The 26,614-nt window shown below is 39.3% G+C and overlaps 1 protein-coding gene across 1 annotated transcript in view; it reads right to left on the bottom strand.

Annotated features, from left to right (window-relative positions):
- The window catches only part of pcxa (pyruvate carboxylase a), a 165,740-nt gene that overhangs the window by 7,266 nt on the left and 131,860 nt on the right, over nt 1–26,614 (bottom strand). The window contains 8 exon segments of the mRNA XM_046868027.1: nt 1,907–2,086; nt 3,036–3,280; nt 16,281–16,530; nt 16,624–16,864; nt 19,489–19,645; nt 21,081–21,302; nt 23,578–23,667; nt 24,101–24,245. Coding sequence (XP_046723983.1) covers nt 1,907–2,086; nt 3,036–3,280; nt 16,281–16,530; nt 16,624–16,864; nt 19,489–19,645; nt 21,081–21,302; nt 23,578–23,667; nt 24,101–24,245 — 1,530 coding nt within the window.

Here is a 26,614-nt window from a genome sequence, read left to right on the forward strand (position 1 = left end):
AAAAAACGCACCTCACCTGTGTTCTGAGCTGCACGGCATCGGGAGAAAAAACTTTTTTTTTTTAAACGCACGACGATGCTAAAAGATAAACTCCCCGAGAGAAATAGTTGTGAAAGGAAGGAGGTAGACAGTGTACAATGACTTTCTTGCAGTAATAAACACAAACACACAATAAACACATGCAGTATTTATTGTTTACGCATCATGGCTGCACAGAAAAAAAACAACCTTTCTGCTGAGACCTTGAGAATGTATTGAGCAAAATCCTTGGCATTAATAAGAAACTCCAGCATTATTAAAAGAAAATATTTCTGGAAAGTCGTGTGGACTTTAAAAAGGTCCCCCGGTTCAGCTGTGTTCCGTGTCGGAGGACATCCTGAGTGTCCATCCAGTTTATTTTTCAAAGCTCAAAAAGATATTTGCAGAATATAGTGTGTAAGCAAAAATCCAAGTCAATCTAATCAAATATTATTAGGTGAATAGAGATGTCAAATGTAAACAATATGTATTTGATTTGGAATCACATCACAGTTAGGAAAGGTAGTCCGTGGCAATAAATAGAAAGCTTTTCAATAAATCATGTGCTTGTGAGGGCATGAAATCGGGTGATGTAGCTGAGGCTGGGGAACTGTAGAAGTTGTGTTACTGCAAATTTTGTTTTTCGAATTGCTATCTGTTGTATTTTGGACATAAAAATTATTGTTTTCCAGCAGCAGTGTATTTTTAGATTTACTGATCAGTAAAAAGATCAGAGAGGGGCATTACATTTCATCCCTAATAAGCAAAAATATATAAAAGAAAGAATAATTGGGTGAATAATTAATGACTAACTGCTAATAAAATCAATAATATTGCAATCTAACATCTAGAAATAGACATACATATATGCAAACATTTGATACACACACACACACACACACACACACACACACACACACACACACACACACACACACACACACAATGTTAACAAGCAGATAATCTGATACTTTTAGAAAGCGCCAGCCATCTGCCTAAACCACTTTAAACCCAGAGCCAAGATCAGATTAAAGCACCTAACCGAACACATTAAAACACACTGCGCTGAGGAAACCTATCTGGCACTTAATACACACACAGGGAGCAGCTAATAACTGCATGCCTTTCTTTATAGTTTTGCTGAAGCAACACCCTGGACCACCTCATATTAATCTGACCTGAATGCGATTTTACCAGTTTAATTTCGTTCGTTTAAACCTGTCCTTTTCCTTCATTTTAACGAGTCCCATCAGCGAGATTAAGCACCTGATACGCCTCTAAAGTGAGATGCAGCAGCGATTTAGTTCTTTAGTTTTGTCCAGCACACTCAGGTCCTCCTCTGTTCACTCTGCTAGGGCTGGGCAATAAAATATTTCAATAATATTCTGTAAGGTAAAACCTGACCTAGTGCACAAGGCTGCATGCACAGTCACAGGGAGCACCGACTGTGTGCCAAAAGACATCGCCCTGTCTACATTGTAAGCTGTGCAACTGGTGAGCAAGTGCTAAACCATGTCTGCGATTTCATAATGGACAGGATGCTCCACAATGACAACGCACCCCATCACCAAGCTCTCCTAACCTTCTCTTCGTGCGGACTTTCCCTTCTTCCAGAAGATGAATATCCAACTCAAAGGTCGCCGATTTGACACCATTGTGGAGATCCAGTGCGAATCGCATAAGGTGCTTGACAGGTTTTAGAAAAGAAGAGTTCCAGGACACAGTAGTGTCTGGAACACTGGAAGCGATGTATTGCCGGACTATTTTGAAGGTGATGGTGTGTAAACGTAGATTTAAAAAAGTACTTTCTTGGAAACTAATCCCGAAACTTTTTTGATATCCTTTGGTTTTAAAATAGAGCTTCTACAAGTCTCTGACAAGGTCTTACCTTGGACCTGAATGGCTCAGGGAAGCCTCCATGGGGAATGCCGATGTGTCCCTGCAAGAACTCCACCACCGAAAGAGGGAAGGAGAGCTCGTCGGCCCGCTCTTCTACCTCGGCCCGCGTCAGGGAGTTCTGCACCATGAACTGTGCTAGGTCACCCACGATCTTCGAAGAGGGGGTCACCTGGGGTGAGAAGCACACATGGAGTTATTTTACGCCTCAATGTTTTCAACGCCACAACCACTACGATGCGTTTCATTCTCCGAGTCTCCTTAGCTTTGTTGACGAGGCTGAACGGATATGACTCAGAGTAGATTACATTTATAGCAAGAAGGCAAAGGAAAATGAAATGGAGTGACAGAGACAATGGAGAGGCGTTAATGAAAACCGGTGTCAGTGAGGCGCACAAACGCTATGCTACTTGTTTGCCTGTTCCGCTTGGGCTAGAGAACAGAACAAAACAACACCCTTTAATTAAACCAAAAAAGATAAAAAAGCAGCAAGGTGAGACCAAACATTCAGAGATGCCACCGAGTTCGGAGCGGGAAAAAAAAAAAGCAAATAACGGGGACGTAGATAAAATGTGCAGAGCAGCTTTAATTTCCTTTAAGCTTCCCCATTTGCTCCGTCTCTGTTCTGAAAGCAAAGTGGTGACAGGATCACACCCCTCCTGTGTGATGTTTATGCAGTTTTCTATTTTTATTACAACTGAAAGGATTGCAAGAAGCAAGTGACAGTGAAGTCAGCGTGCAATTAAAACTTGAAGGCAGAGTGGAGCTCTTGGGTCCAGGACTCTTGTGATCTCGCGAATGTACGGCATGAACTGCGGCGAGCCTGAGCGAGGTGTCTGTCAACGCGGTAGGCGATAATTAAGTCGTATTTAACTATAGAGAGGGTGCTGCAGGAAAGTTGTGTTATTTAATTACAGCGTATCTGCGCGTTCAAAGTTCTCATAGAAATCAAACGGCTGCTTGTGACGAAACACTACTTCTGCCCCCAGGTCTCAAAAGAACCCTGATTGTCGGTGTGGCAATCAACCGGAGCGGCTCGCTCGCCCGATTGAAAAGCTCCTGCACTGTAACTGTACTTCACATTTAAACACTGAAGCCTTGCTCGGATGTGAACCACTTACTTTGATGAGGTCTCCCAGCAGTTTGTTGGCCTCCACATAGGCTTTCTTCACCTCCTTAAACTTATTGCCCAGGCCCATGCTGTGAGCCTGAAAGTGCAGGTTGGTATACTGGCCTCCCGGGATCTCGTTCTCGTAGACGTCGGCGTTCCCTGATTTCATGGTGGCTGTGCAGTCAAACGGAGCGTACAGACCACGGGCCACTTCCCAGTACTCACTGTAGTCAAAGACCTTATCCAGAGATATGCCTGAGGGACAGAGTGCATGAGAAAGGCACATACATTTAGGTCGTTTTCACACTTTTCTTCCTCCACCCTCTGGACTGAGTTGAAAGATACTTGATATACCCTTGAGGTGCACCTCCGTGATAAGCAAAGGTCACAAAATCCATACCATTAACATGCACGTGCTTCTCTACACTGTTTAAGAGCTCGAGAACTGCTTTAACAAGTCACTAAATGTACCAAGAGCTTGGAACTGATCCCTGCTTCGTTCTCTTGGGCTTTCTCAAACTAAAACCGCATCATTTTTAGACTCTATCCACGCTCAGCTACATAAAGGTAAAGGGGATTTTTACTTGTCACATGTACCTTACAATAAAATGAAAATCGTTCTCTGCATATCCCAGTGATGTTAGAAAGTTGGGGTCAGGACACAGGGTCAAGAGTGGTAGCTTGGGAATGGGCTTGAAGCTCCAACCTTCCAAACAGTAATCCAGAGCCTTAACTACTAAGCTATCGCTTCCCGTGTAATGCATTTGGTCGATTTTTTATCGTTCCAAGTCTCATCAACGAATAGAAAGTGTTGATACGGTTAGCAGAGGATTTTTTTTTTATTTTTATAAACCTTGAGTACTATAATAACCTTACCATTTGGTAAGCATTGTGAGAAACACGCTGCAATAAAGTGATGTGTAGAACAGTGCAATCGGTCCATGCCCAAAAAAAATTATTTTACCGGTACATAAAAGCAAAGCTGCAATTATGAACCCCTTTCCCAAACAAGCCCAGAATGAGTCCTAAAATCCATTCTGCAGACCAAAAGTGTATCAAACAATGCACTTTTTTTTTTTTTGGCTGCAGTTTAGTTTAAGGGTATGAAGTGACTAATGCACAGTTAAATCTTATTAAAAGCATATACTTAAAGCAGAATTACCACAGTAGCATAAACAAGTGTTAAAGGCCTACGACATTCTTTTTCCCATGCAAGACGCATATAAATACCTTCCCTTGAAATACACCCCAGTGACCAGGCAATGAGCAAACAGTGATCTTAAATTATAAATGCAAGAAGATGCAACAATACAAAGCACATAGGTCTTCAACTGGAGATCCGCGACCTCTAGGGAGTCCGCGGCAGTACAGCAGGGGGTCCGCTATTTAATGCTGAATAACAATTAAAAAATATATAATAATAATAATAGGTAAAAACATCAATTTAAATTCTATTCAACTTGAAGCTGATGTTCATGTAAATGAATAATAGTCCACCTGATTGCAAAAGTGTTTGTTATGATGCAGAAATCTTTTTGAAAGATTTGAAAACATACAGACAATGACGCATGTACAACAACAACCTAGTTCTAATCGTCTTAACATGATATAACTAGTGTAATATGATTTTTTTAATTAATATCAGTGGCTATGTTTGACACATTTTGTATCAGGGGGTCGCCTGCCTCATGTGCCCCATCGCCTAAGGGGTCCTTGACCTGAAAAAACGTTGATCCCCGACAGAGAATCCAGAATGACATGTAACTAGAGGTCAACCGATGTTTTATTCTCTGACCGATGCCAATACGATATTCAGAAATCAAGGTAGCCGATAGCCAATATTCAATATTCAATATTCAGCATGATGGTGATTTTTTGGCCGATACGTTGAAAAGATTTTCTTTCCCCTTCACCTCATTAAATTTGAAAGTTAATTAAACAATAGGATGTGATACAGAAAATTGCTTAAATCAAACATTTATCGAACAACAGAAGCATCTCAATCAGTGCACTTGTTCGGAGGTTTTAATCCCCGTGCCAAAATGTAATTCTCGTTCTCGCTCCAAAATTCACTCATTTTTTCTCCACGTTATTTTCCTTCTCTCTCCAAAATTCACTTCTCCATATTTTCTCATTTCTCTCTTTCCAAAAGTTACTAATTCTCTCTCTCTCTCTCTCTTTCCAAATGAATGTTATTCTCTTTCTTTCTCCAAATGTTCTCATTCTCTCTCCAAATGAATGTTATTCTCATTCTCTTCCCAAAAGTAGCATCATATTTAGCCAAAGAAATACATAAGGGGAGAATAATTACTGGATTATTAAAAATTATTGCTGGATTTCGAAGAACACTTTCATAGTGGCCTGTATCGTGTACATGTGCAGTTCTCCTGAGTATACGAATAACCCAAATTCTCCAGCAGCAAACTTAATGATATTCGATTACATAACACATAATCCCATTCATTCATCTTCCATAATCGCCTTCATGGTGGATTCAGAGATTATCCTGGGAATGCTCGATGTGAGGCGGGAATACACCCATCCACCCGGACTCGAGGCATGAACGCATCACGCTGCACATTCACTCGAATCTACAGCAATTTTACCTAACTGAGCTTTTTTTTTCTTGGGGAAAACAATTAGAACGCAGGGGACATGGCAAAAACATGAAACGCACTCAAGCTCTGGAAGAAATAAGGATCTGTCAGACAATCTCAGTACACAAATTTCTAATCTAGATCCTGTGCTAGACTACAGTACAATTTACTGTAAGTGTGTATTATGGAAGGGATAATCAGTGATTGTACATATTTCCCAGACTAGGGAGGGTATGATTTACCACTTTCCAATGGTGCATCAGCATAAAAGTTAACAATGAGATGCGTTAATTTAAAAACAATGTATACAATGTTGCCATTTTGCATTGGTAAAAAAAAAGCTCTATTTCTATATAATTATTAGTAGATGCGCTATACTTTTACTATATAGGAAGTGCCCAATAATTGTGGCCAATATTTTATATGTAGATTGATTTCTACTCGCTAAACAGTTTCTCAAGCGCATTTATCACAACACGTATTTATAGTACGTATCCTGAGAGTCAAATGGACTAGAGATTAACATGGTAGAGGTAGAGCTGCGAACAGGACAAGAACATCTGGTTTTATGTAATCAATTTTTTTTATTTTTTTTTTTTTTGCACGCCAAAGGCCTGTGTGTAAATGTATGAACCAAAGAAATAAAAAGTGAACTATCTGCAGCGTATCCAATTGTGTAGCATCTTATTTCCACTGCAACATATTGAATCAAATCTCATTATGATTTGGATCAAAACAAAATTAAAATGACATTTATTATTACATAATTCATTACATGCTTTACAGTAAGTCAAGGTCAGAATACAAAGAAATATTATTCTAAATTATTTATCTTGCAAATCAGATCACTACGGAAGGAGTGGAAACTTTGGACCAGCGCGGAAAGCTAACTCCACTCCTGAACATTCAAAACACTACCCCAGTGAGATCTCAGAGGACATGCCAGGCACCCTGAAGCTGGAGAACAGAGTCTCGAGAAAGACTGAAGAAAGACTTTGAGCTAGCGCCTGCGAAATCTACAAAGCAAATAGCTGCACGTGATTAATATTTCATTATTAATAATCAAAAGAAGTTGTCTACTTTACTGGCTGTGACTGCTAATCAAACACACAGCACCAAAACCTACTGGAGTGTTTAATCAGTAGAGCGAGTGTGTGAGGCACGAGGTGGGGGAGCGAGGCAGGGGGAAAAAAATGGATGACAGGGGCATAGATTGCTTCCTGCCTCTCACAGTGCCATCACTTATCAGCAGCAGCCAATTAATCAATCATCGAGACGCTTCACTCGCAACAGTTTACATGCACATTTAACCCACTCACCCTCCCTAATTACCCAGCACTGTGATCAGCACAATCGCACTCCAACACACACCCCGAGTCTCAAACAATCACACACACACCCAACGCTCCCCCATACGCTGGCAAATGACAGCAAACACGCAGACACTCTGCTGAACTCCTTTAATTCGATCGATTTTCCATGCTCACTTCGACACGTCCTTTCCAGCACCACGGAAGTCCACGTGGTGCACGTTTCAGAGACACCGAAGTCGGCATGACGGGTTCCATCATTTCCCACTTTTTACCAATCATAAATTAGTGTCATGTCCAGTAGAGAGCGAGAGACAGCGGACAGACCGAAATAATGGAGAGATAGATAGCAAGAGAATGATGGAGATATGAGATAAACTGAAAGGTCAGATAGTCTAATGAAGTGAAAGAAAAGCAACATGGGCAGACAGTGTATATGACATGATGTCAGTGATACGAATGGTGGTGCAATTTTTAAATTGGATTAGCAGGAGATTTGGTTTATTGTTACTATAGCAACCGCTCATTCACAGAAGCTTAAATGGTAAATGAGGCATATAATCTAATTTAATGTCTTATTTAACAAAGACAATAATGATTGATTGTGATGATGATTGATTGCTAACGATGGTCATGAAGATAATTGCTGATTGATTGATGGTGGTGGTGATGGTAATCGTGATGATGGATTAAAATTGATCTGACTGATGGTGGTGAAGGTGATGGTATCTGACAAATGGTGGTGATGGTATCTGTTCGATGGTAGTGATAGTGATAGTATCTGACTGATGGTGGTGAAATTGATGGTTATCTGAATGATGGTGGTGATAGTGATGGTATATGACTGATAGTAGTCATGGTGACTAATGATAGTGACTGATTGATGGTGGTTATGGTGATAATGATAGCGTTCTCAGGTTACTTGGCACAATGACAAAAGAGAATACAGGTTCGGCTAGTGAGGGGACGACTGTTTATAACTGCTATAACAACTGATAACCAAACTGTAATCATTAGTAAATTGCTGTGGTAGAAAAAGAACACATGCTACTCCCTCACTAATTATTTTCCTATACCATTTCAATGCCTGAAATGTTTTAATCTTGCCTTCGTTTCACAGCCCAGCAAAGTGAATAGATTATCTGAAGGTTTAAAAGTTTTCTGGAATGTCAGACGATCTGTGCATAAAAAAAAAAAGATAGAAAGAATTAAATCATCACTAAATTCTCAATATGAATGCACATCAGAGAGAATAAAAAAAAAAAGAGTGAGAGAGAGAGAGAGAGAGAGAGAGAGAGAGAGAGAGAGAGAGAAAGAAAGAGAGAGAGAGGTTGTGTGGGTTGTTCTATGCATGAATGCACACATTTCTGTTTTTGCAACATGGCTTCCAGTCCCTTGACTCCTCCCATCAGAACCATCAGCAGACACCGTGTTTGTCTACTCTACCGTTTTACCACTGAGGTTCTCACTATAGGAAACACACCGATCTGCAGCACTCAGTCAATGTCTGAACAGCTCCATCTGCACAGTCATTAGGTAAACATTACAGTCAGACGGTTCACAGGGGTCTTCAATCATTCCTTCATGTTATTGTATTTTATACATTTTTTTTTTATTGATGCCAGCTTTCATCCCAATACTAGTAAAAGTAAGGAGACGGTATCAAATGCACAGAAAACTACTTATATAATTATACACAAATGTCAAGTGGCTGCACTGGTTGGTGCACCAAAAACAAAAATCTTTATATTTAAGTTTCATGCATAAATTAGACAATTCATTTTTGTTTTTTTCCTTTTCTTTAAACATCTGGTTCTGGTCATCTTGTGCTTATGGTAGCCTCAGATTCCTTCTCCAAGTGCAGTAGAAGCCTCTTCTGTTCTCATCTGCCCCATGGATTTATATTTTAATGCGTTCTGAGATGCTTTTCTGCTCACCACCGTTGTAAAGAGTGCTTTATTTGAGTTAGAGCAGCCTTCGTTTTCGCTCCAATTGGTCCGTTTTCCACTGACCCACGTTTTCCATGCAGGGTGGGGGGTTCAGACGGTCAGAAATTCAACCGGAGCAGGATTAAGATAAGGTTTGTTAGAAACTAAATGTTAAAGCATTCCTATGAGTAATATTGGGACATCTTTTTACATTCGTGTCCTTATGGATAAATTTTTCCCAGGTGCATTATTTGCACTTAGTGCCCAGATGAAGAGCATTTGTAAAGTAAAGCGGAATGATGAATCAAGAATTCATCAGAACTGCACAATTCCTTTGCTGTTAAGAACATCAGAAAATGAACATTATATTACAGGTGTCTTCCATAATTACATTACTGAGCTCCATTTTCTTTTTTTTTTTTTTAACAAATTGTGGATTGTTTTTTTTGCATCATTCTGCCTGTTGTGCATCAAAAACTCAGGACAGTCGTTTCTTAAATATTCAAACCAGCCAGTCTGGCATCAGCAACCATTAGAAATCTGCTACCAGGACCCTGAAAAACTTACATCATAAATAGCTACGGGAAAGGGTTTGATGCGCAACTAAACAAAAGACATCTTGCACATTTATGTATGTTTCTCTATATCTATTCGTATACAGTATATTTACACATATGTCAATGTGCAGCTTGTATAGCAGTGTATATAAGTCAAAATTACTGGCAACAAAAGTGAGTACACCCTGAGGGAACATGTCACAACTGTGTCCAAAGTATCTGTAATTTGTGTGAGCAAAATTGTTATGCAGCTCTGCCTTAATCCTCCTGGGCCTGGAATTCACCAGAGCTGCACAGGTTGTTGCTGGGATCCTTTTTCACTCCTCCATAATGACATCACAGAGCTGCTGGATGTTAGACACATTGCGATTCTCCATCTGTCGTTTGAGAATGCCCCACAGGTGCTCAGTAGGGTTCAGGTCTGGAGACATACTTGGCCACTCCATCAGCTTTACCTTAAGCTTCCTCAGCAGGCAGTCATCATTTTGGCAGTGTGTTTCTGGTGTCGTTATTATTTTGAAAATCTGCCGTTTGGCCCAGGGAGGGCATCATGTTCTGCTTCAGAATGTCACAGTACGTTAGAATCCATGTTTTCCTTAATAAACTGCAGCTCCCCAGTACCACTCATGCAGCCCCAGACCATAATGCTACCACCACCATGCTTGACTGTAGGCAAGACAAAATTTTCTTGGTACTTCTCACCACACATCCTGTACACCATCTGAGCCAAACAAGTTTATCTCATCAGAAAACAGGACATGGTTCCAGTAATTAATGCTCTTGGACAGGTTGTCTCCAGCAAACTGTTTGCATGTAGCAGTGTGTGGCGTACGGTCCGAGCACTGACAAGCGGACTTTCCGCTTCTGCGACCTCTAAAGAAATACTGCAGCACTCATGGGTCTGTTTATTGAAGCAGCTTCTGCACCTGATGCACAGCACAAGGACTCAACCTTTTTTGATAGACCCTTGCGAGGCCTGTTCCGAGTGGAACCCGTCTTGGAAAACCTCTGTATGACCCCGACCATTGTACTGTAACTCAGTTTCAGGGTGTTGATCTTATAGCCTTGGCCATCTTTGTGGAGAGCAACAATTCTAATTATCAAATCCTGAGTTCTTTGCCATAAGGTGCCATGTTGAACATCCAGTGGTCAGTATGAGAGAATTGGACTCAAAGCACCAAATTTTAACTGCTCTAATAAAAGATACACAAATATGTATGGTCCTGTAAAGCAGACAAAAACATGAACATGATGAATAGGACATGAGGCTTACACGACTCACAGCTGTTATCACTGAGGGTGTACTCACTTTTGTTGCCAGCTATTTTGACAATAATGGCTGTATGTCGAGTTATTTTCAGAGGACAGTAAATCTAAACATCTTCCCAGAAGAGTGGAGGTTAGTATAAGAGCAAATGGGGACTAAATGCGGAGATGTTCAAAAAGCACATACTCAGGTTTTTGGAGTGACTTAAGACTTGTTTCCCTCATACGCTTCCATTTCATTGGTTCCAACACGACGTGGCACGCACACACCCTGTGAGTGAATGTTGTTTGTTTTTTGTTCTCCAGGAGGGATTTTTGTGACCTTACATGTTATTCAGCCAACAAACTTTCATAACCGTTAATTAGGTATATTTTCTCTTTTTCTCTCAGAAAGCCACTGCATGTGTTTACAGCGATTTGCAGGTTTTTATTGTGAGAATCTGATTTCAGGTTTCGGACCAAGTTTGCGTCAAAGTGTAATAGTAATAATCTGGTCGGGCCGAACAATCCCAGGTGGGTTCCTTATTCTCATTATTAACTGAAGCTCTTGTTCTGTATCAGCATGATTTTATGCACTGCCTCATGAACAGGATAATTGGCTGAATAATGTACAGGTGAATCGGTGTTAGACAAAGTGGTCCTACAAGTAATACAGTAAAAGGCTACAGGAAGAACCACTTGTACTCCACAAAGCACCAGATAATCAATGTTCAGGTGCTTCCTGTGAAGGATCGAAACAACCCGAAGCAAATGTTTGCAAACTACTGTGCCATCAAAAACCAGCTTACGGCGTGAAGGAAGATTTATTAGATTTACCATTCCTTGCTGGGGTTATTATGCTGCTCCTGTACAGTAGGGTAAAATGCATTGACTGGGCTTTTAACTGTATTACACACTGTCAATGTCATGCAGGTTAAACCTGCTTACTGAACAGCATAGGAATGTTTCTTGCGAGTGATTTCTTACTCCTGGCTGAGCTGCACATGGGAGAATTCCTAACAGCGCATGAAAGTCCTCCATCTGGAACGCGAAGCTGCTGATGGATTCTGTACCGAGACTGTCAAAGTGACAGAGCCGATCGCAACATTCGCTCATAAAAACTCCTGACTTAGTCGTCATCTCCAAAAACCGAAACCTGAAAAACGAGGCCACATTAAAGAACATGTTGGCGATAGACAAAATGGAATCGACAAAGCAGCGATTGCCTCCTCATCGTGACGAGCGCCGACGTGATTCTTCCTGCCAATGTCACACACCCACGACATGCTGCTGAGGAAAAAACAGGTCTGGATTCAGGGACTTTCTGGGTAGGATTTTTAATTTAATAACAGGGAAGAAGAGAAGAGAAGAGAAGAGAAGAGAAGAGAAGAGAAGAGAAGAGGAAAGAAAAGGAGACGAGAAGAAAGAAAAGGAGGAGAGAAATGAGAAGAGAGGTAAGGCAGAGAGAAGTTAGGGCAAAGAAGAGAGAAAAAGGAGAGAAGAGAAGAGAAAAGAAAAGAAGAGGAGAGGAAAGGAGATAGAGGTAGGGAAAAGAAAAGAAAAGAGAGAAGAGAAGAGGAAACAAAAAACAAAAGGAAAGGAAATAGAGGAGAGAAAAGACTGAAGAGGAAAGAGAGGAAAGAAACAAATGAAAAAGGAGGAACAAAGTGGATCATAATTTTTTCCGATTTGTGAGAGTAACTGAAATGATTCACTCATTGTTTTCTCCTAAAAAACAATCAGAATCAATATAATTATATTTCAATAAATAAAACTGATTATATTAAAAAATGTTTTTATATAGAAACGAAGCACTTTCCTCAAGCTCTTTTCCCCCCTAAAATGCTCAGGAAGCTACGAAAATATCCGAGGAAGAGCTCGAAACCTTCATCGCCATAGAGTATGCAAAGGAGCCATGAATATGCAAACATTTCCTCGATCCACTGCAAACACCCACTGCTCTCTTACGAAAAAGTCAAGAGGCCATCTGAGAAAATGCAGAACCATCTGTCCACCGATATCGCTGACGTATCAGGATGGATGGGAAAAAGTTTAGGTTTTAAGGTACTGCTACTGCAAAACAGGACTCAATTGTCTTTCTCAGAAAGTCTCGATTGTGATATTGTGATTTACTATGGAAGGATATTCCGGACAATTTTTCGAAAAGGAATTGCAAATTGTATTTGTTGCCTTTTCTATATGTGGCCACCTAAATTGTGATGTAATCCAAAAGCAATTGTGAATCCTGCATTGGCGTTCGAGTTTTTGCGAACGCACAGTGACTGCTACATTTCAAACAGAAAAGTGATAGCAATATTAATTACCACGTTTGCTTTGTCGCTTTGCATGTAGCCTACCAAAAAAACAAATAGCAATTCCTTTTGTATTTGAATTTCCGATCCCTTGTGCAGTAAGCTGTCAATCAAGTGTCAGGGGTGGGACTATATTATTGGGCATGTTTGTATTGGGAAGTGACGTCACTCACAGTCGACGGCCAGAAGGGGAAATGCCCTTAAGACAATTTTGGTATTTTTTGAACAATTGAGGTAGTCGGTGAAATTGTGGAGGACATTCTGATGCTCACACAAGCAAGTTGATAACAGTTCATACTCTACTGATGACATCTAAATCAGAATCCATTTAGTTGTGGGAAGAACCGCAACATCAGTAAAGTTTCTCCACCTCAGTGAAGTGGCAAACAAAAAACTAAAGGACCAAGACGTCCTTTAATGGACATGCCACTAGAAATGATACTACATGATGTGGTTACTGAAAAAGTGTTGAACAGTGAAACAAAGCTGGAGACTGGAATACTGGAGACTCCTTATATAAAGGCTACTTGAACATCTCCAGATCTAAGATTCTACCATCTACTCCATTCATTATATCTAAAATCAGATTTTTGTCCTAATTTGCAAAAAAAAAAAACATGAATTTGATTTAATCTATGCAGCTTGTTTTCTAACATCACAAACTTGGATATCATACAATTGTGTACCCTATATGGACAAAAGTTGGTGGACACCTGCAAGATTTAGGTGCTTTTTGAACATCGAATCACACATTTTGTCCCCATTTGCTGTTATAATAATCTCCACTCTTCTGGGAAGATGTTCCACTGGATTTTGGAGATTTGTTCGATTTCATTCAGTCGAGGGTGTGAGTAAAGTCAGGTACTGATGGAGGTGAGGAGGCCTGAACTGCAGTGAGTGTTCCAATCCATCCTAAAGGTGACTCGGAATTACGAGAAAAAAAAAAACACATCGCTAGTGATTTCAAGTTAATTCATAATTGTGGGATAATTATGAAATATTCACTTGCAGTCGTAAGCTACTAAGAAGTCACAATTGTGATCTTTCTCGCACTCATTTTTAAATAAATCACAATTGTGGGACATTGTGCATTTTTTTTGTATGCAATGATTTTCTCTCATTTTGAATTTGTTGACTGGAAAATACATGTAAAAACATGTAAAGCAGATCTTCATGAAGCTGGTTTTGGGTCTCTAGTTCAAGTCAAGGGAAGATTTCATGCCGACATTCAAAGACCCTATACACCTGCGTGCCTCCAACTTTGTGGGAACAGTTTCGTGAAGAATCACATATCCCAAAAAAAAGCATTTAAAAAGGTCAAGTTTGACATGAAAATTATGAAGTAGGATCTCAAATAGTTTGGTTGACAATCCAGTGACCGAAAAGGCTCCAGAACTGGTAACACTCTTGTCCAATCCCTGGCACATCTCGTGCACGTGCACACACACACACACACACACAAACACACACACAGGCAAGATGCCAAGCTCATAAGATGAAGGTTAAGCACCAGCGGTTGCTGTAATGTCACAATTAAGGAAAGGTCATCAGGTCACTCAGCACATCTAAATGATGCCCAGTAAATTCTGACCCCTCTTGCTGGCCTTTTCTCGCTCTCACCCCTACGCAGTCACTTTTTCTCCTCACTCGTTTTCTCTCACCCCTACGCACTCGTTCTTTCCCCGAGCTCCTGTGCACTGCACGTTGCTCCTTTTATTAGCCAGGCTTGTCTGTCGTGTTTCTGTTCGTGAGCGAGTTCTGTAATGGCTGACGTTCTTCAACCCGACTTACCCTCAGAGAGGTGCAGAATGCGAACATGGGGAAGTGCAGAAAAGAAAAAAAAAAAGAAAAAAAAACAGCTGCATAAATTAAACAGCCACAAGTGCATGTGGTTATAAAAATGGGATTACTGGAGTGTGCGTGGTTATTTGGATTGCGCCACTTGGGCTGATGGGGGTGCTTCGAAAAAGCGTCATTAATGCAGGGGCAAGTGCGCTTCTGTAAAATACAAAGAGGATTCAAAAATTGAAAAAAATAAAAAAAGGCATATTGGCTGCCTCTTGATTTTGCCCTGGCTCAAGAGTGCACCATGTTGTGATTAGAAAAAACAAGGCACAGATGCAAACAACAAAGTGACCAATTAGGGCCAAAAAATGTATTAGTGAAAAGTGTGTGCGAATTTTTTTTTTTTACTTAATCGGGATTTCTGGCATTGAGGATTATGATGGTCTCAAATTTGCATTGTGTTCACTACAAAAAAAAAACGGTCTAAAACATACATTTAAATAATTTTTTTTCCGCTATGTAAAGTGGGGTTGTGTAATCTTTAAACCTGCCTGTTTTGGGGTTAAAAAAAAAAAAAAAAAATACACAAAATGCAATCTCTCACTTGCAACCAATTAATTCTTTTGAGTTTTTTTTTTTTTTTTTAATTGGAGGATGGAGTTCATTTCTGGTCCACACAAAAAACTATAAAAATGTGTAAATAATATCGATGGTAACGTTCACATTGGTGCATCGGCATTAAAGCAAAAAATGTGATGCATTGATTAAATAAATGTGTATCAAACAAGTTACGATTCATGCGTTTTCATTTTTTTTATATATATATTTACATCTGTAAAAAACTACTTATTTATATATTTATTAGTAGATGCACATTACTTATATTATCTAGAAAGTGACCAATAATTTGTGACCAATATTTTATATGTTAATTGATTTCTCCTCGCTAAACTGTTTCTCTGCGCGTTCTCTCAGCACCGCTGCTGCTACGTGAACATGACGCATCACAACACAGGCCGAGGCGTGTCCTGAGACTCACATAGAATACAGATTAACATGGCAGAGGTAGAGCTGCATCTTCCTGTAGACAGAACAGGACTTTGAACTACCAAGGTGTGTTTGTGAAGGGGCCATGCGTTAGAAGTCAGAAGGCACTTAATTAAACTGACGATTTTCTGTCTGTCTGAACCAAAGAAATAAAAGTAAACTATCTGTACCTTAGTGAATTGCTTAGAACATTTTTTTCCATTGAATCGCATTGTGTTGAATCAAATCTAAAACTGATCACACTGCATAGTAATAGGGACAAATCGGATCGCCCTGCATCGGTAGCTGCTTCATATGTATCTTTAAATGTATCATATCGTTGCCCATGCATCGAGATGTGAAGCGCATCGGCCTCAGAGCCCAAAATACCGTATTTTCCACTGTATTCATGATGCTGCTTTTCCGGAAGTTTCTCAACGGTATTTGGAAATGCTGTCAGCAGGTCTTGTGATCAGTATGATCAGTAGGTCTCACCTGTGTTGTGTTTGTTGCCCTTGGTGCAGGCGACGATGGCACCCATGCTGGGCTGGGAGGTCATGCCAGCCATGGAGTCCACTGCGACGTCCACGATGTCCGCTCCGGCTTCAGCACACGCCAACATGGCGGCCACGCCGGCACCGGCCGTGTCATGAGTGTGCACGTGAATGGGCATGTCAGGAAAACGATCCCTCAGGGCTCCGATCAGCAAGCGGCTAGCTTCTGGTTTCAGCAACCCAGCCATGTCCTGGAGCGAATTAAAAAGAGTGAAGAGATTGTGTGGTGTGTGTCTGTGCGTTTATTAACTTTCACAACCACCATCATCCTCAAGATCTTGTACCTTGATGCAAAGTATGTGTGTGCCAGCCTTCACGAGCTCGTCAGCCAGCTTCACATAGTAATCCAGGGAGTATTTCTGCCGCATGGGGTCAGAGACGTCACCCGTGTACGAGATGGCTGCTTCTACCACCCCTCCCGCTGCTCCAGCTGCCTCCATTCCCAGCAGCATGTTGGGCAGGTAGTTCAGAGAGTCAAAGACACGGAAGATGTCCATGCCGTTTTCCTTGGCCACCTCGCAGAACCTTTAACAACATCACATTACAAAACATTCAAGTTTCTATAGAGTTGCTTTGCTTAAGAATGTAATCTTTTTTTAATTACACGAGTTGGTTTTCCATTTAAAACTGATCGATTAGGCACATTTACAGTGCATTCAGATCTTTAAATCATAGTTCTTTAACTGAAGGTCCACGGTGGTACTGCAGGGGGTCTGCTAAATAATGCTGAATCACAAATAATATTTTGTTAAAGATAAATGAATAAACTTGGGTAAAAACATCAAAGATAAAATATTTAATAAAAAAAACATTATAATAATTACATTAAAGTTCTATTAAAAATTAAAGCTGAAATTCATGTAAATGTTTAATAGTACACCTGATAGTAAATGGAAAATGTACGATACTGCAAATCTAGTCAAATAAAAGACAACCGTCAACTACTTAAGCTGTGATTTGAATTGCAAAACATGTTTATGATGCGGAGATCTTTTTAAAAAAATTGGAAAATGTATGAAAATATACAATGATGCATGTTTAACAACAACACCACAGTTCTAATTGTCTTAACATAATATAACTAGTGTAATACGATTGGTTTCTATCGATATAATTAGCTGTGTTTTACACATTTTGTATCAGGGGGTCCCTGCCCTATGTGTCTACCGCCTACAGAGGTCCTCAACCCGAAAAACGTCGTTTGTTTGGTGGTTTAGCTTTATTTCTCATACATACTTTAAACAAACAAAAAAAAATTTGATAGGGTCCCAAAGTTAAAATGTCTCAAAAACGGTAGATATATCTGTGAAAGCAGAGGTCCACGAATGGCATTTCAAACCACCTGGTGCTATAGTAAAGTGTACGCTTCCAAATACACTCTTCTTATATCTCGCACATTGTACTGTATAACATTATACAAAATGTATACTGGTTGGCTTTTTTTTTTGTCTATTTTGTGCATCTGTCCTGCTTTTGTCTTGCACATAAGACATTAATGTGGCTGGGACAGCTTACAATTAGTCATTAGCTCTGTGCTCTGTAATGTAGCTCCATGTTGTGTGATGTAGCTTTATATTGTTTTAAGTAGCACAAGGGTCTTGGGGAAACATTTCATTTCATTGTGTACTGCACCAGCTATATATAATTAATCCCTTCTGTCACTCTTTGAAATAATCAGTCCAATTTAGCACTTACAACTCACTTCCTCTGACTCCGCCTTCCTACACAATCCAGCACTCAACCACGGCTTCGCTTCCACAATATGATCTCCAAGTGCTGTAGAAATCGTTAAAACCGCCGGTGCATGAACTACACATAGCTGATGCTAAATGAAACAATAGATAACTACAAGGAGATTCCAGGAAGTTTCAAGACTAATAGTGTAACTGGTGCTATTCTGACCAGGAGCATTACAATTTCGACACAGACAGCAAGTTAGAGCAAACGTGAAGTTTTAACCTGACATGCGTTTGACATACGGCGATGCTGCAACGAGTCGTTTCGAAGCGTTTTGAGCGGCTTCAAGAGCGGAAGAACATCACTGGAAGATGACGAGAGATCAGGAAGACCTTCAACGAGCTCAACCCCCGAAAATGTCGAAACCGTCCGGCAACTTGCATGATGATCTTCAGAGAACAATTCATATGGTCGCACTTCTGCATCCACCTCACTTGCCAGATTTGGCTCCTACGGACATCACCCTTTTCCTTAAGATAAAGATCCAGATCAGAGGTCAGCACCATTACGGAGATCCAGGGCTTTGACGGGCTTCAAAAAGAGGATTTCCAGGAAACATTCCAGAAGTGGCAGGAGTGGCTTTTATTGTCATTTCTACTATACACAGTGGTACACAGTAAAAACGAGACAACGTTCATCCAGAACCCTGGCGCTACACTAAACAAAATAGAGCTACAACACATAACATAAAGCTACAACAACAAAGCTACAATGCTGGAATGCTGGGAGTGCTGCATTGCTGTGCAAGGGGACTATTTTGAATGTGAAAGTGTGTAAATGTATATAAATGAATTTTCTTGTAAACAGAGCAAATCCCGAAACTTTTTGATACCACCTTATATTATAGATATAAATATAAAAGAATATATTGTTGGGAAGTGGTGGCTCAGTGGGTTAATGCTCTGGGTTATTCATTGGTTTAAGCCCTAGTATCGCCAAGCTGCCACTGTTCGGCCCTTAACAAAGACCCTTTACCATCTATGCTCCAAGGGGAATTTATCATGGAATCCTACCATCACTTGGATATGTGAAGAAAGAATTTCATGTACATGTGACAAGTAAAAATTTTTTTTCTCCACACAAACACCATTTACTCTTAAGCCAGCAGTTGGATCAGTTTGTGCTCGCTGCTACAGTTTAGGATCTTAGAACTCCAGCAAATAAATAAATAAAAATAAACAAAAAAGAAAAAATAAGTAAAAAAAAAAAAAGTTCAGAAAAAAGAACCCCAAAAAATTCACACCATGGTTGGTTTACTTGCTGCATTCGAATCAGGGTTGCATCACTTTCTCATCTCAATGGAACCAAGTCAAGAGCAAGTGCTCTTAAATATTCTGGTTTGAATGGCAACGGACTAAATGTGAATGCATTTTATATGACGTGGATTTCAGATGTGTATGTAGACTACTAACTTGTAGACTGCATTGTCTGGGTAGTTTGTATATCCAACAGCATTGGCTCCTCTCAGAAGCATCTGGAAAGGCACATTGGGGATCAGAGACCTCAGCTCTTGCAAGCGCTTCCACGGACACTCGCATAAAAAGCGCATTGCGACATCAAAAGTAGCACCTAAAAAAAAGAAAGAAAATTAGTATAGCTATTTTTTTTCTTTCATGAAATACCACATCTCTATTGCTATTGCCCTATTTCTGTCCCTGCCTTTTCCGCCTGCTGTCACCTTGGGAACACAGGAATACATAGCAACACTAAGTCTAGTGTGAAAGCACAAATATGCAAGAGTTTGAGTATCCACTGCTTTTATATATCCATAAACGATGACATTTTTTATTAATAACCTGAAGGAATGAACCAAACAGACCAACCCCACAAACTACATAAGGTAGCTTGCAAGAATCCTCCGTTTCCAACCTTCCCTTTGGTCATCGCATGATCTCAAACTAATATGTCTGCTATGAATATTTTATTTAAATGTAAATAATTAAGTTGAGATTAAGAGCACTTCTTCATGCCCTACGGAGGAGCCACTTATGTAGAAATGGCTTTATCAATAATGCAGAGATATGTTTAAAGGGAAGAGTAGAAACTGCAATAAACCAAAAAAAAAAAGAGCAATTGGAAATCATTTCAATTAATTTCACATCGATACTAAACTACGGACACATTTGTAATACGAATCTTCATTATGACTTGCTGTATGACACGGTATGCACTGGTCATAACACTTCATAACATCTAACCGTGGTTTCCAAAGTGAAATATAAGGAGATACTGGAAACATACAAGAACTGGACAGTGAATGGGTGGAAGAAAGTTCTGTGGACAGTCCAATTGTGACATTTTTGGCTCTAACAGAGGAATTTATGAAAGATGGAGAACAGGAGAGAAGATGTTATCAGACTGCCTCACCGCCACAGTCAAACATGGAGGTGGAATCTTAATGGTTTGGGGTTGTGTTGGGGCAGGAAAGGTTGAAGACTTATTCTGGGTGAAAGAAACCAACATGGCTACCATTCCATACTTCAACACCATGCAATTTGGTCTGGGCTGCAGCTAATTACAATAAACTCCACTGCACAACAAAACAATGACCTGAAGCATACATCCAAGCTTAAAAAGAAAGACACACACACACACAGTATCTCAAAAAAAGTTCACATTTCAGCAACCATTGTTGTATATGTTGAGCAATTTTTTAGAGGACAGTAAATCTGTACTGCTATACAAGCTGCACATTGGCTTTTCAAAATATATCCAAGTTACATTTCTATAGTGTTGTTCTTTAAGAAATACAAACGTGGGTGCTGAAATGTGAGGGGTCTACTCACTGTCGTGAGATACTCTATATACACACAAATTAAAAAAAAAAAAAAAAAAAAATTATATATATATATATATATATATATATATATATATATATATATATATATATATATATATATATATATATATATATATTTATTTTAATAAAAATATAATAATAATGCATACAATTTCATTATCATCATTTAGAAAAAATCAGAGAGAAAAATCAGAAATGGCGCACCTCCCCAGTTTTCCACGCTGAAGAGGTTGCTGAAGTTGTGAGCCACGAAAGGTGCGACCTTTTTGAGATCATGAGTGCGCACCCGAGTGGCCAGGAGAGACTGGTGGGCATCTCTGAAGGTCGTGTCCATCAACAGCAGACCCTTGTGGTCACGCACTGCCTTGGCAAAGCCTTCGGGGCCTTCTTTCAGCAACACATCTCTGAAACCCATTGGCGGTGGTCCTAACAATGCACACACACACACAGTAAATCAATACTACAAACATTATCAGGACCACCAGACACTATAGAACCACAAAAAAAGAATCACCATTTTAATAGCACCATTATTCACATGCATTCTGTACATATTGTACTGAACAGTGTCTTAGAGTCTCTATCTCTCTCTGCTACCTGACACACAAACACACACTCCAGGTCTTTGCAATCCTCTCACTGAATTCTCTGTATATTTATTCCATAACCTTAAATAAATTGAAATGCAAACAGTCGAATACAGCAAGTTGGAAAGTGCACCATACCAGAACTTTTCATAATGAAATAAAATAAAATATTAAGTATAAAAGGGGAAAAAAAAGCAGCACATGGAAATGATTTATATAATTCCAAAACTATATATGCAACATTGTGCAAGATGTAGTGCAACACTGGAAACAAACTAACAATATGGCCCCGCAAAAAATAGGAAATCTGCAAACATAATACAATATTGTGTCATTCAGTTCCTGCAAACATGCTTTAACAGGAAAGTCATTTTGTAGCATAGGCATTTATTTTCATGAAAAACCTCACCAAAAAAAACCCCAAAACAATAATAAATAAATAAATCAGAATGTTAAGTAAAACTGCAGAGATGATAAAATGTCCCTGAGCAGAGTTATAGATCGACTTCAGGATTTCTGTTAAGCTGCTTTGTGACGATAGTTCCATATGGCCAACATTAAACTGGCGGATGTTAAAGAGAGTTTGAACCAAAAATAAATCTAAGTAACAAAAAAATGATAAAAACTCAATCTTAATAACCACTGAATTTGACAAACACAATGACTCCTCCTCCTACAGGTTTTTCTTTTTTTTTAGTGACAAAAAAGTTATTATATGTAAACGTCAAATGAATGACAGATGATGCAGCAAATTGTAGGAAGGAAAACAATGAAACATTAAATATATTGATATTTCGAAAGTGATTAGTAATTATCCTGCTTATGTCCCGGGTGATGCTGTATTTTCGTTATTCTTGTGAGAAGTGGATGTGCGATGTGACGGGAGGGGAACATTGCCAGCATATTTACTATCAAGCTTTAGTGCTATAGCCAAAAAAAGGTAAAAAAATTTAAAGTAAAGAAAACAAAACACCCTCTTTTCTCACTATTTGCAGACATGTTGAAGGCCATAATGAGAACTCCAGGGTAGAAGTACTGAAGATAACGAAAAATTGACTATACTTATTTCATATGACTTTATAACCACTTTACGTCTGTAAAGCTGAGTTGAGACAATGTCCATTGTTGAAAGTGCTATACAAATTTAAATGAAATGAACAAAAGTCCCAGAAACCACCTTGGGCTTTAATATAGATGTGTGAGCTGATAAAGATATCAAGATTTAATGAGCTCAATCCAAACATTTTACAAAACTTTGAACCCTCTCTCTGGGTTTTGGGAGCTTTTGGAATAGGTGTCAGTCAGGGGGTAAACATACAAGTGTTACATTTTTTTTTTTTTTTTTTTACTTTTTCCTTGTTGCTAGCCCCCTCACCCCCTAAAGAAATCCTACACAAATAAATAAAATATATTAAAAATACAAATAAAGCAAACATGCTTTTGACAATTACTGAGGTTCAAACTGCACCGATTTCTCTGACACTCCTAGGGAAAGTTCACAAGTAGGTTGAACATAATTTAATACATACATTCAAAATACATGTCATGTGCAAACTGGTAACTCCGTGTTTAAAACATCGGACTCCTAATTGGGATCTTATGCATGTGAAATTCAAGACTGCCATGCTGCCACTGTTGGGCTCTTGAGCAAAACCTTTAACCTTAAACTTCCAGTTGTATAAATGGGACAATTGTAAGTCAGTTTGAATAACAGCATCGGCCAAATGCTGTAACTGTAAATCTACATAAAAAAATATATGTCAAGCTGTACAAATAGAAAATTTCCTCACAAAGGAATTGTGGAAAAATAAAGGGAAAAAAAAAAAAAAAAATGTAGTCATTTTTTCTACTATATAAAAATTTCCATAGATTCTCAAAATTTTATAGAAAATGAAAGACAATTTGTTCTAACAATAAGGAGATTTTAAACTTAAACATTGCTAAATAAATGTTATTATAACACTTATGGAAGGAGTTAGTGCAGGACAACACGGTGCTATTTATAGTTTCTTGCTTCTCAGCAGAATGTCAAGAGACTGGGGTTAAACTTTAATTTCGTCCCAGTGGATTAGCAAAATGGTCGTATTTACAGAACACGTATGTGTGTTGCTTACCTAGAGACACCGATGGGACGACTGGATCAATGGATGAAGGCTTAGCCTTTACAGGAATGGGAGTCGTTGGGCCATTCACCATGACATGACCTGAGATAAGAAAAGCCACACACACACACACACACACACACACACACACACACACACACACACAAACTTAAGACAACCACCTGACATCATACTACACTCAACAGGAAGTTCAAAGCTACAGCTGTTATCTAAAGGCCATCTACAAAAAGCTTGATAAGATGAGCCTTCCGAGGCAGTCTTTAAAGACTCTTAAAATAAAAGGTGAAAGTCAAGGAAAAAAAACAAGCTTTCAAGGGATGCAGTTCCATTAAAATGAAAGCGTATCGATCCAACGTAGAAAAAGCCTTTGATCATACGCTCTCGCTTTCTTCCACCTCAAGCAGCCTCCTGAGTTTGACCTACACTCGCACTTCGCACTGAGACTGCTGGTTTGAAGTGAGGCTGGAAAACATATTTTGGTTAGGAATGATTTATTATGTTCGTGTCACCCTACCAAGATAATGTAGAAGTTTCTGGGCTCGGTTCTGAACAGGTTTGAGGTTGAAAAGGTCCTGGTTCTCGTCGATGAACTGCGTGTCCACGGTGCCATAAAGGAACTGGTCGTTGCTCAAGACGTTCTGGAGGAAAGGGATATTTGTCTGTTGGAAAAGATTAAAAGAAAAGGTTAGAATAGAGGCTACACAGGCAAATTGCTGAGTGCCACAGAAACTGAGAGCTCTAGACACAACACACACTGCAGAGACACAACACACACTGCAGAGATAAAACACACAGCTCAGGTGCTAAATGCTTCTACTCGGGCAAATGAGGCCTTTCAGGGTGTAAGGCAAAAATCAATACCATTATCTAAACACTCAATATGCCTTCCATCACATAGCATTTTCTGCATGTGTGTCTGTGTGTGTGTGTGTATTTTTTAAGACAGAGAGAAGCAGCTATACAGTAGTCTACAGTGCACAATCACACAAAAAGCATGACTTTCTACAAAAATAAAAGGCTTTTAACCAGCAGTGTTTGCAACCACAGATTGAGGGTCAAGTGAGATTCAAGCAGTTGAAAGGCTAACACACTTGACTTTTATAGGCTACTATCTAGCGAATTTTTTTTTTTACGGATTCTAGCTGCTGGACAGTTCTGGGTTTCCTTTGTTGTATATTTCGTTTCATGATGTGCCACGTTTTCAAAAGGTTAAAAGGTCTATGCTGCAGGAACGCCAGTTCAGCAGCTGGATTCTTCTACTACGAAGTCATGCTATTGTAATAGATGCAGTGTGCAGTTAACATCGTCTTGCTTGAATATGCAATGCCTTCTGTGTTGCAGCCAACAAATATAAAATGACCTTATTTATTCCTTAAAATGGTACATTTCCTTGGTTTAAACATTGTAGATGTTTTCTATGATGTACTGTGAAAAAATATGGGTTTATGAGATTTTCATATCATTGCATTCTGGTTTTATTTACCTTCTGTGCATTGCCTAAACCAGTCACATAAACTGTACCATTGCTTTTAAGGTTTTTACACCCTACATTAAAGATTGGACATGCTTACAGATATTATTACTAAACAGTACAGTGAACAGTAAACTTGAAAAAATATCCAGGAAATGGGATAAACATGGCAGTGTGAGAGTCTCGTCAAAATGAACTTAAAGTCAATAGACCACCGCAAATTCCACTCCGGGGTGGAGGGTGGTGAGGGTGAGGGTGAAGAAAACATTAATACCGATATTCAAACTTTATTTATAACCCCATTGAATAGAAACCGTGACTTAACGCGTGAAAAATTATAAATTGAATTTATAGATTAAAACAAACCAATTGACTAAGTGATAAAAATCAAAACGTACAAAGAAAACGGTTATAGCAAGAGGATTTCAATATATGCATCGACACAAACGCTGCTAGCTGGCTGTAGTCTTTCATGTAGCGATTTTTACTCTTTCCTAGACTAGCCAAAATAAATCTATTAAAATAAATAAATAAATAAATAAAGATGCTGCAGTTTGCAGCGGTGTATCCAATCCTCTCCGGATGATGAGTAAATAAGGCTCGTATAATCACAGTATCAGTCAAACAAAACCACTTTCTTTAGAGGTGTGGTTCTGGCAGATAATGGTCTGATTGACGTGCTGAGGTTTTAATGCTCAGGGGCAACAAGGAGCTTTCAATAGCATCATGATCACACAACCGCATCCTGCTCGCACTCAATATTGAATATCTATGAAAACACATAAGTTAAACAGTAATAAAAACCACGAACATTGCATTCTTTATTCACATTATACTTTAGCCTTTCTTCTAGAACTTTCCGTTTGCACCAGATTTGACTTCAGGACAAATAAAACCTCCAGAAATGACCATAAGCATGAGCCATATGTAAATTGATATTACAAAAGTGACTTTTTGTATTTATTTAAAAACAAAAGTTACAACAGAACAGACAAACAAACTAACACGACCCAAAAGACACTTCTAATATGAAGTATCATCAGTCTGAGAAAAGCCCAGCTCCTATCACCCATCCGCTCACCATTCCACAGAAGGAGCATCAAGAGCATCCTGAGCAGTTCTCCGGCATGGGGTTTACACTAGGGCTGCACGATTTGGGAAAAATGTCACGTTGCGATTATTGTGGTCAATATCGCGATAGCGATATAATAAATGGTATAATGAGTACACTTGATTGGTTATCAAGGAAATTGCACACAGATTAGTGATGCTGAAATGTTGAGGGCACCCTGCCGCTGCCCTCGACAATTTCAATTATTTACCTGTTTTTCTGCTGAATTCGGGCAATTTTTCAATCATTATTATTAAATGTGTTTAACCTTCTAAAAACGGCCCTGTTTACACAAAATGTAACGAGAGAGAGAGAGAGAGAGAGAGAGAGAGAGAGAGAGAGAGAGAGAGAGAGAGATATCAGGCAGAGTTGACTGCATGTATGGGGATGTTTGTGAAAAGCTGAGGTTGCTAGGTGAAGGTGCGTCAATCCGGGCTACATGCTGG

The sequence above is a fragment of the Silurus meridionalis genome, chromosome 15 (assembly GCF_014805685.1).
Source record: "Silurus meridionalis isolate SWU-2019-XX chromosome 15, ASM1480568v1, whole genome shotgun sequence".
Classification (NCBI taxonomy): domain Eukaryota; kingdom Metazoa; phylum Chordata; class Actinopteri; order Siluriformes; family Siluridae; genus Silurus; species Silurus meridionalis.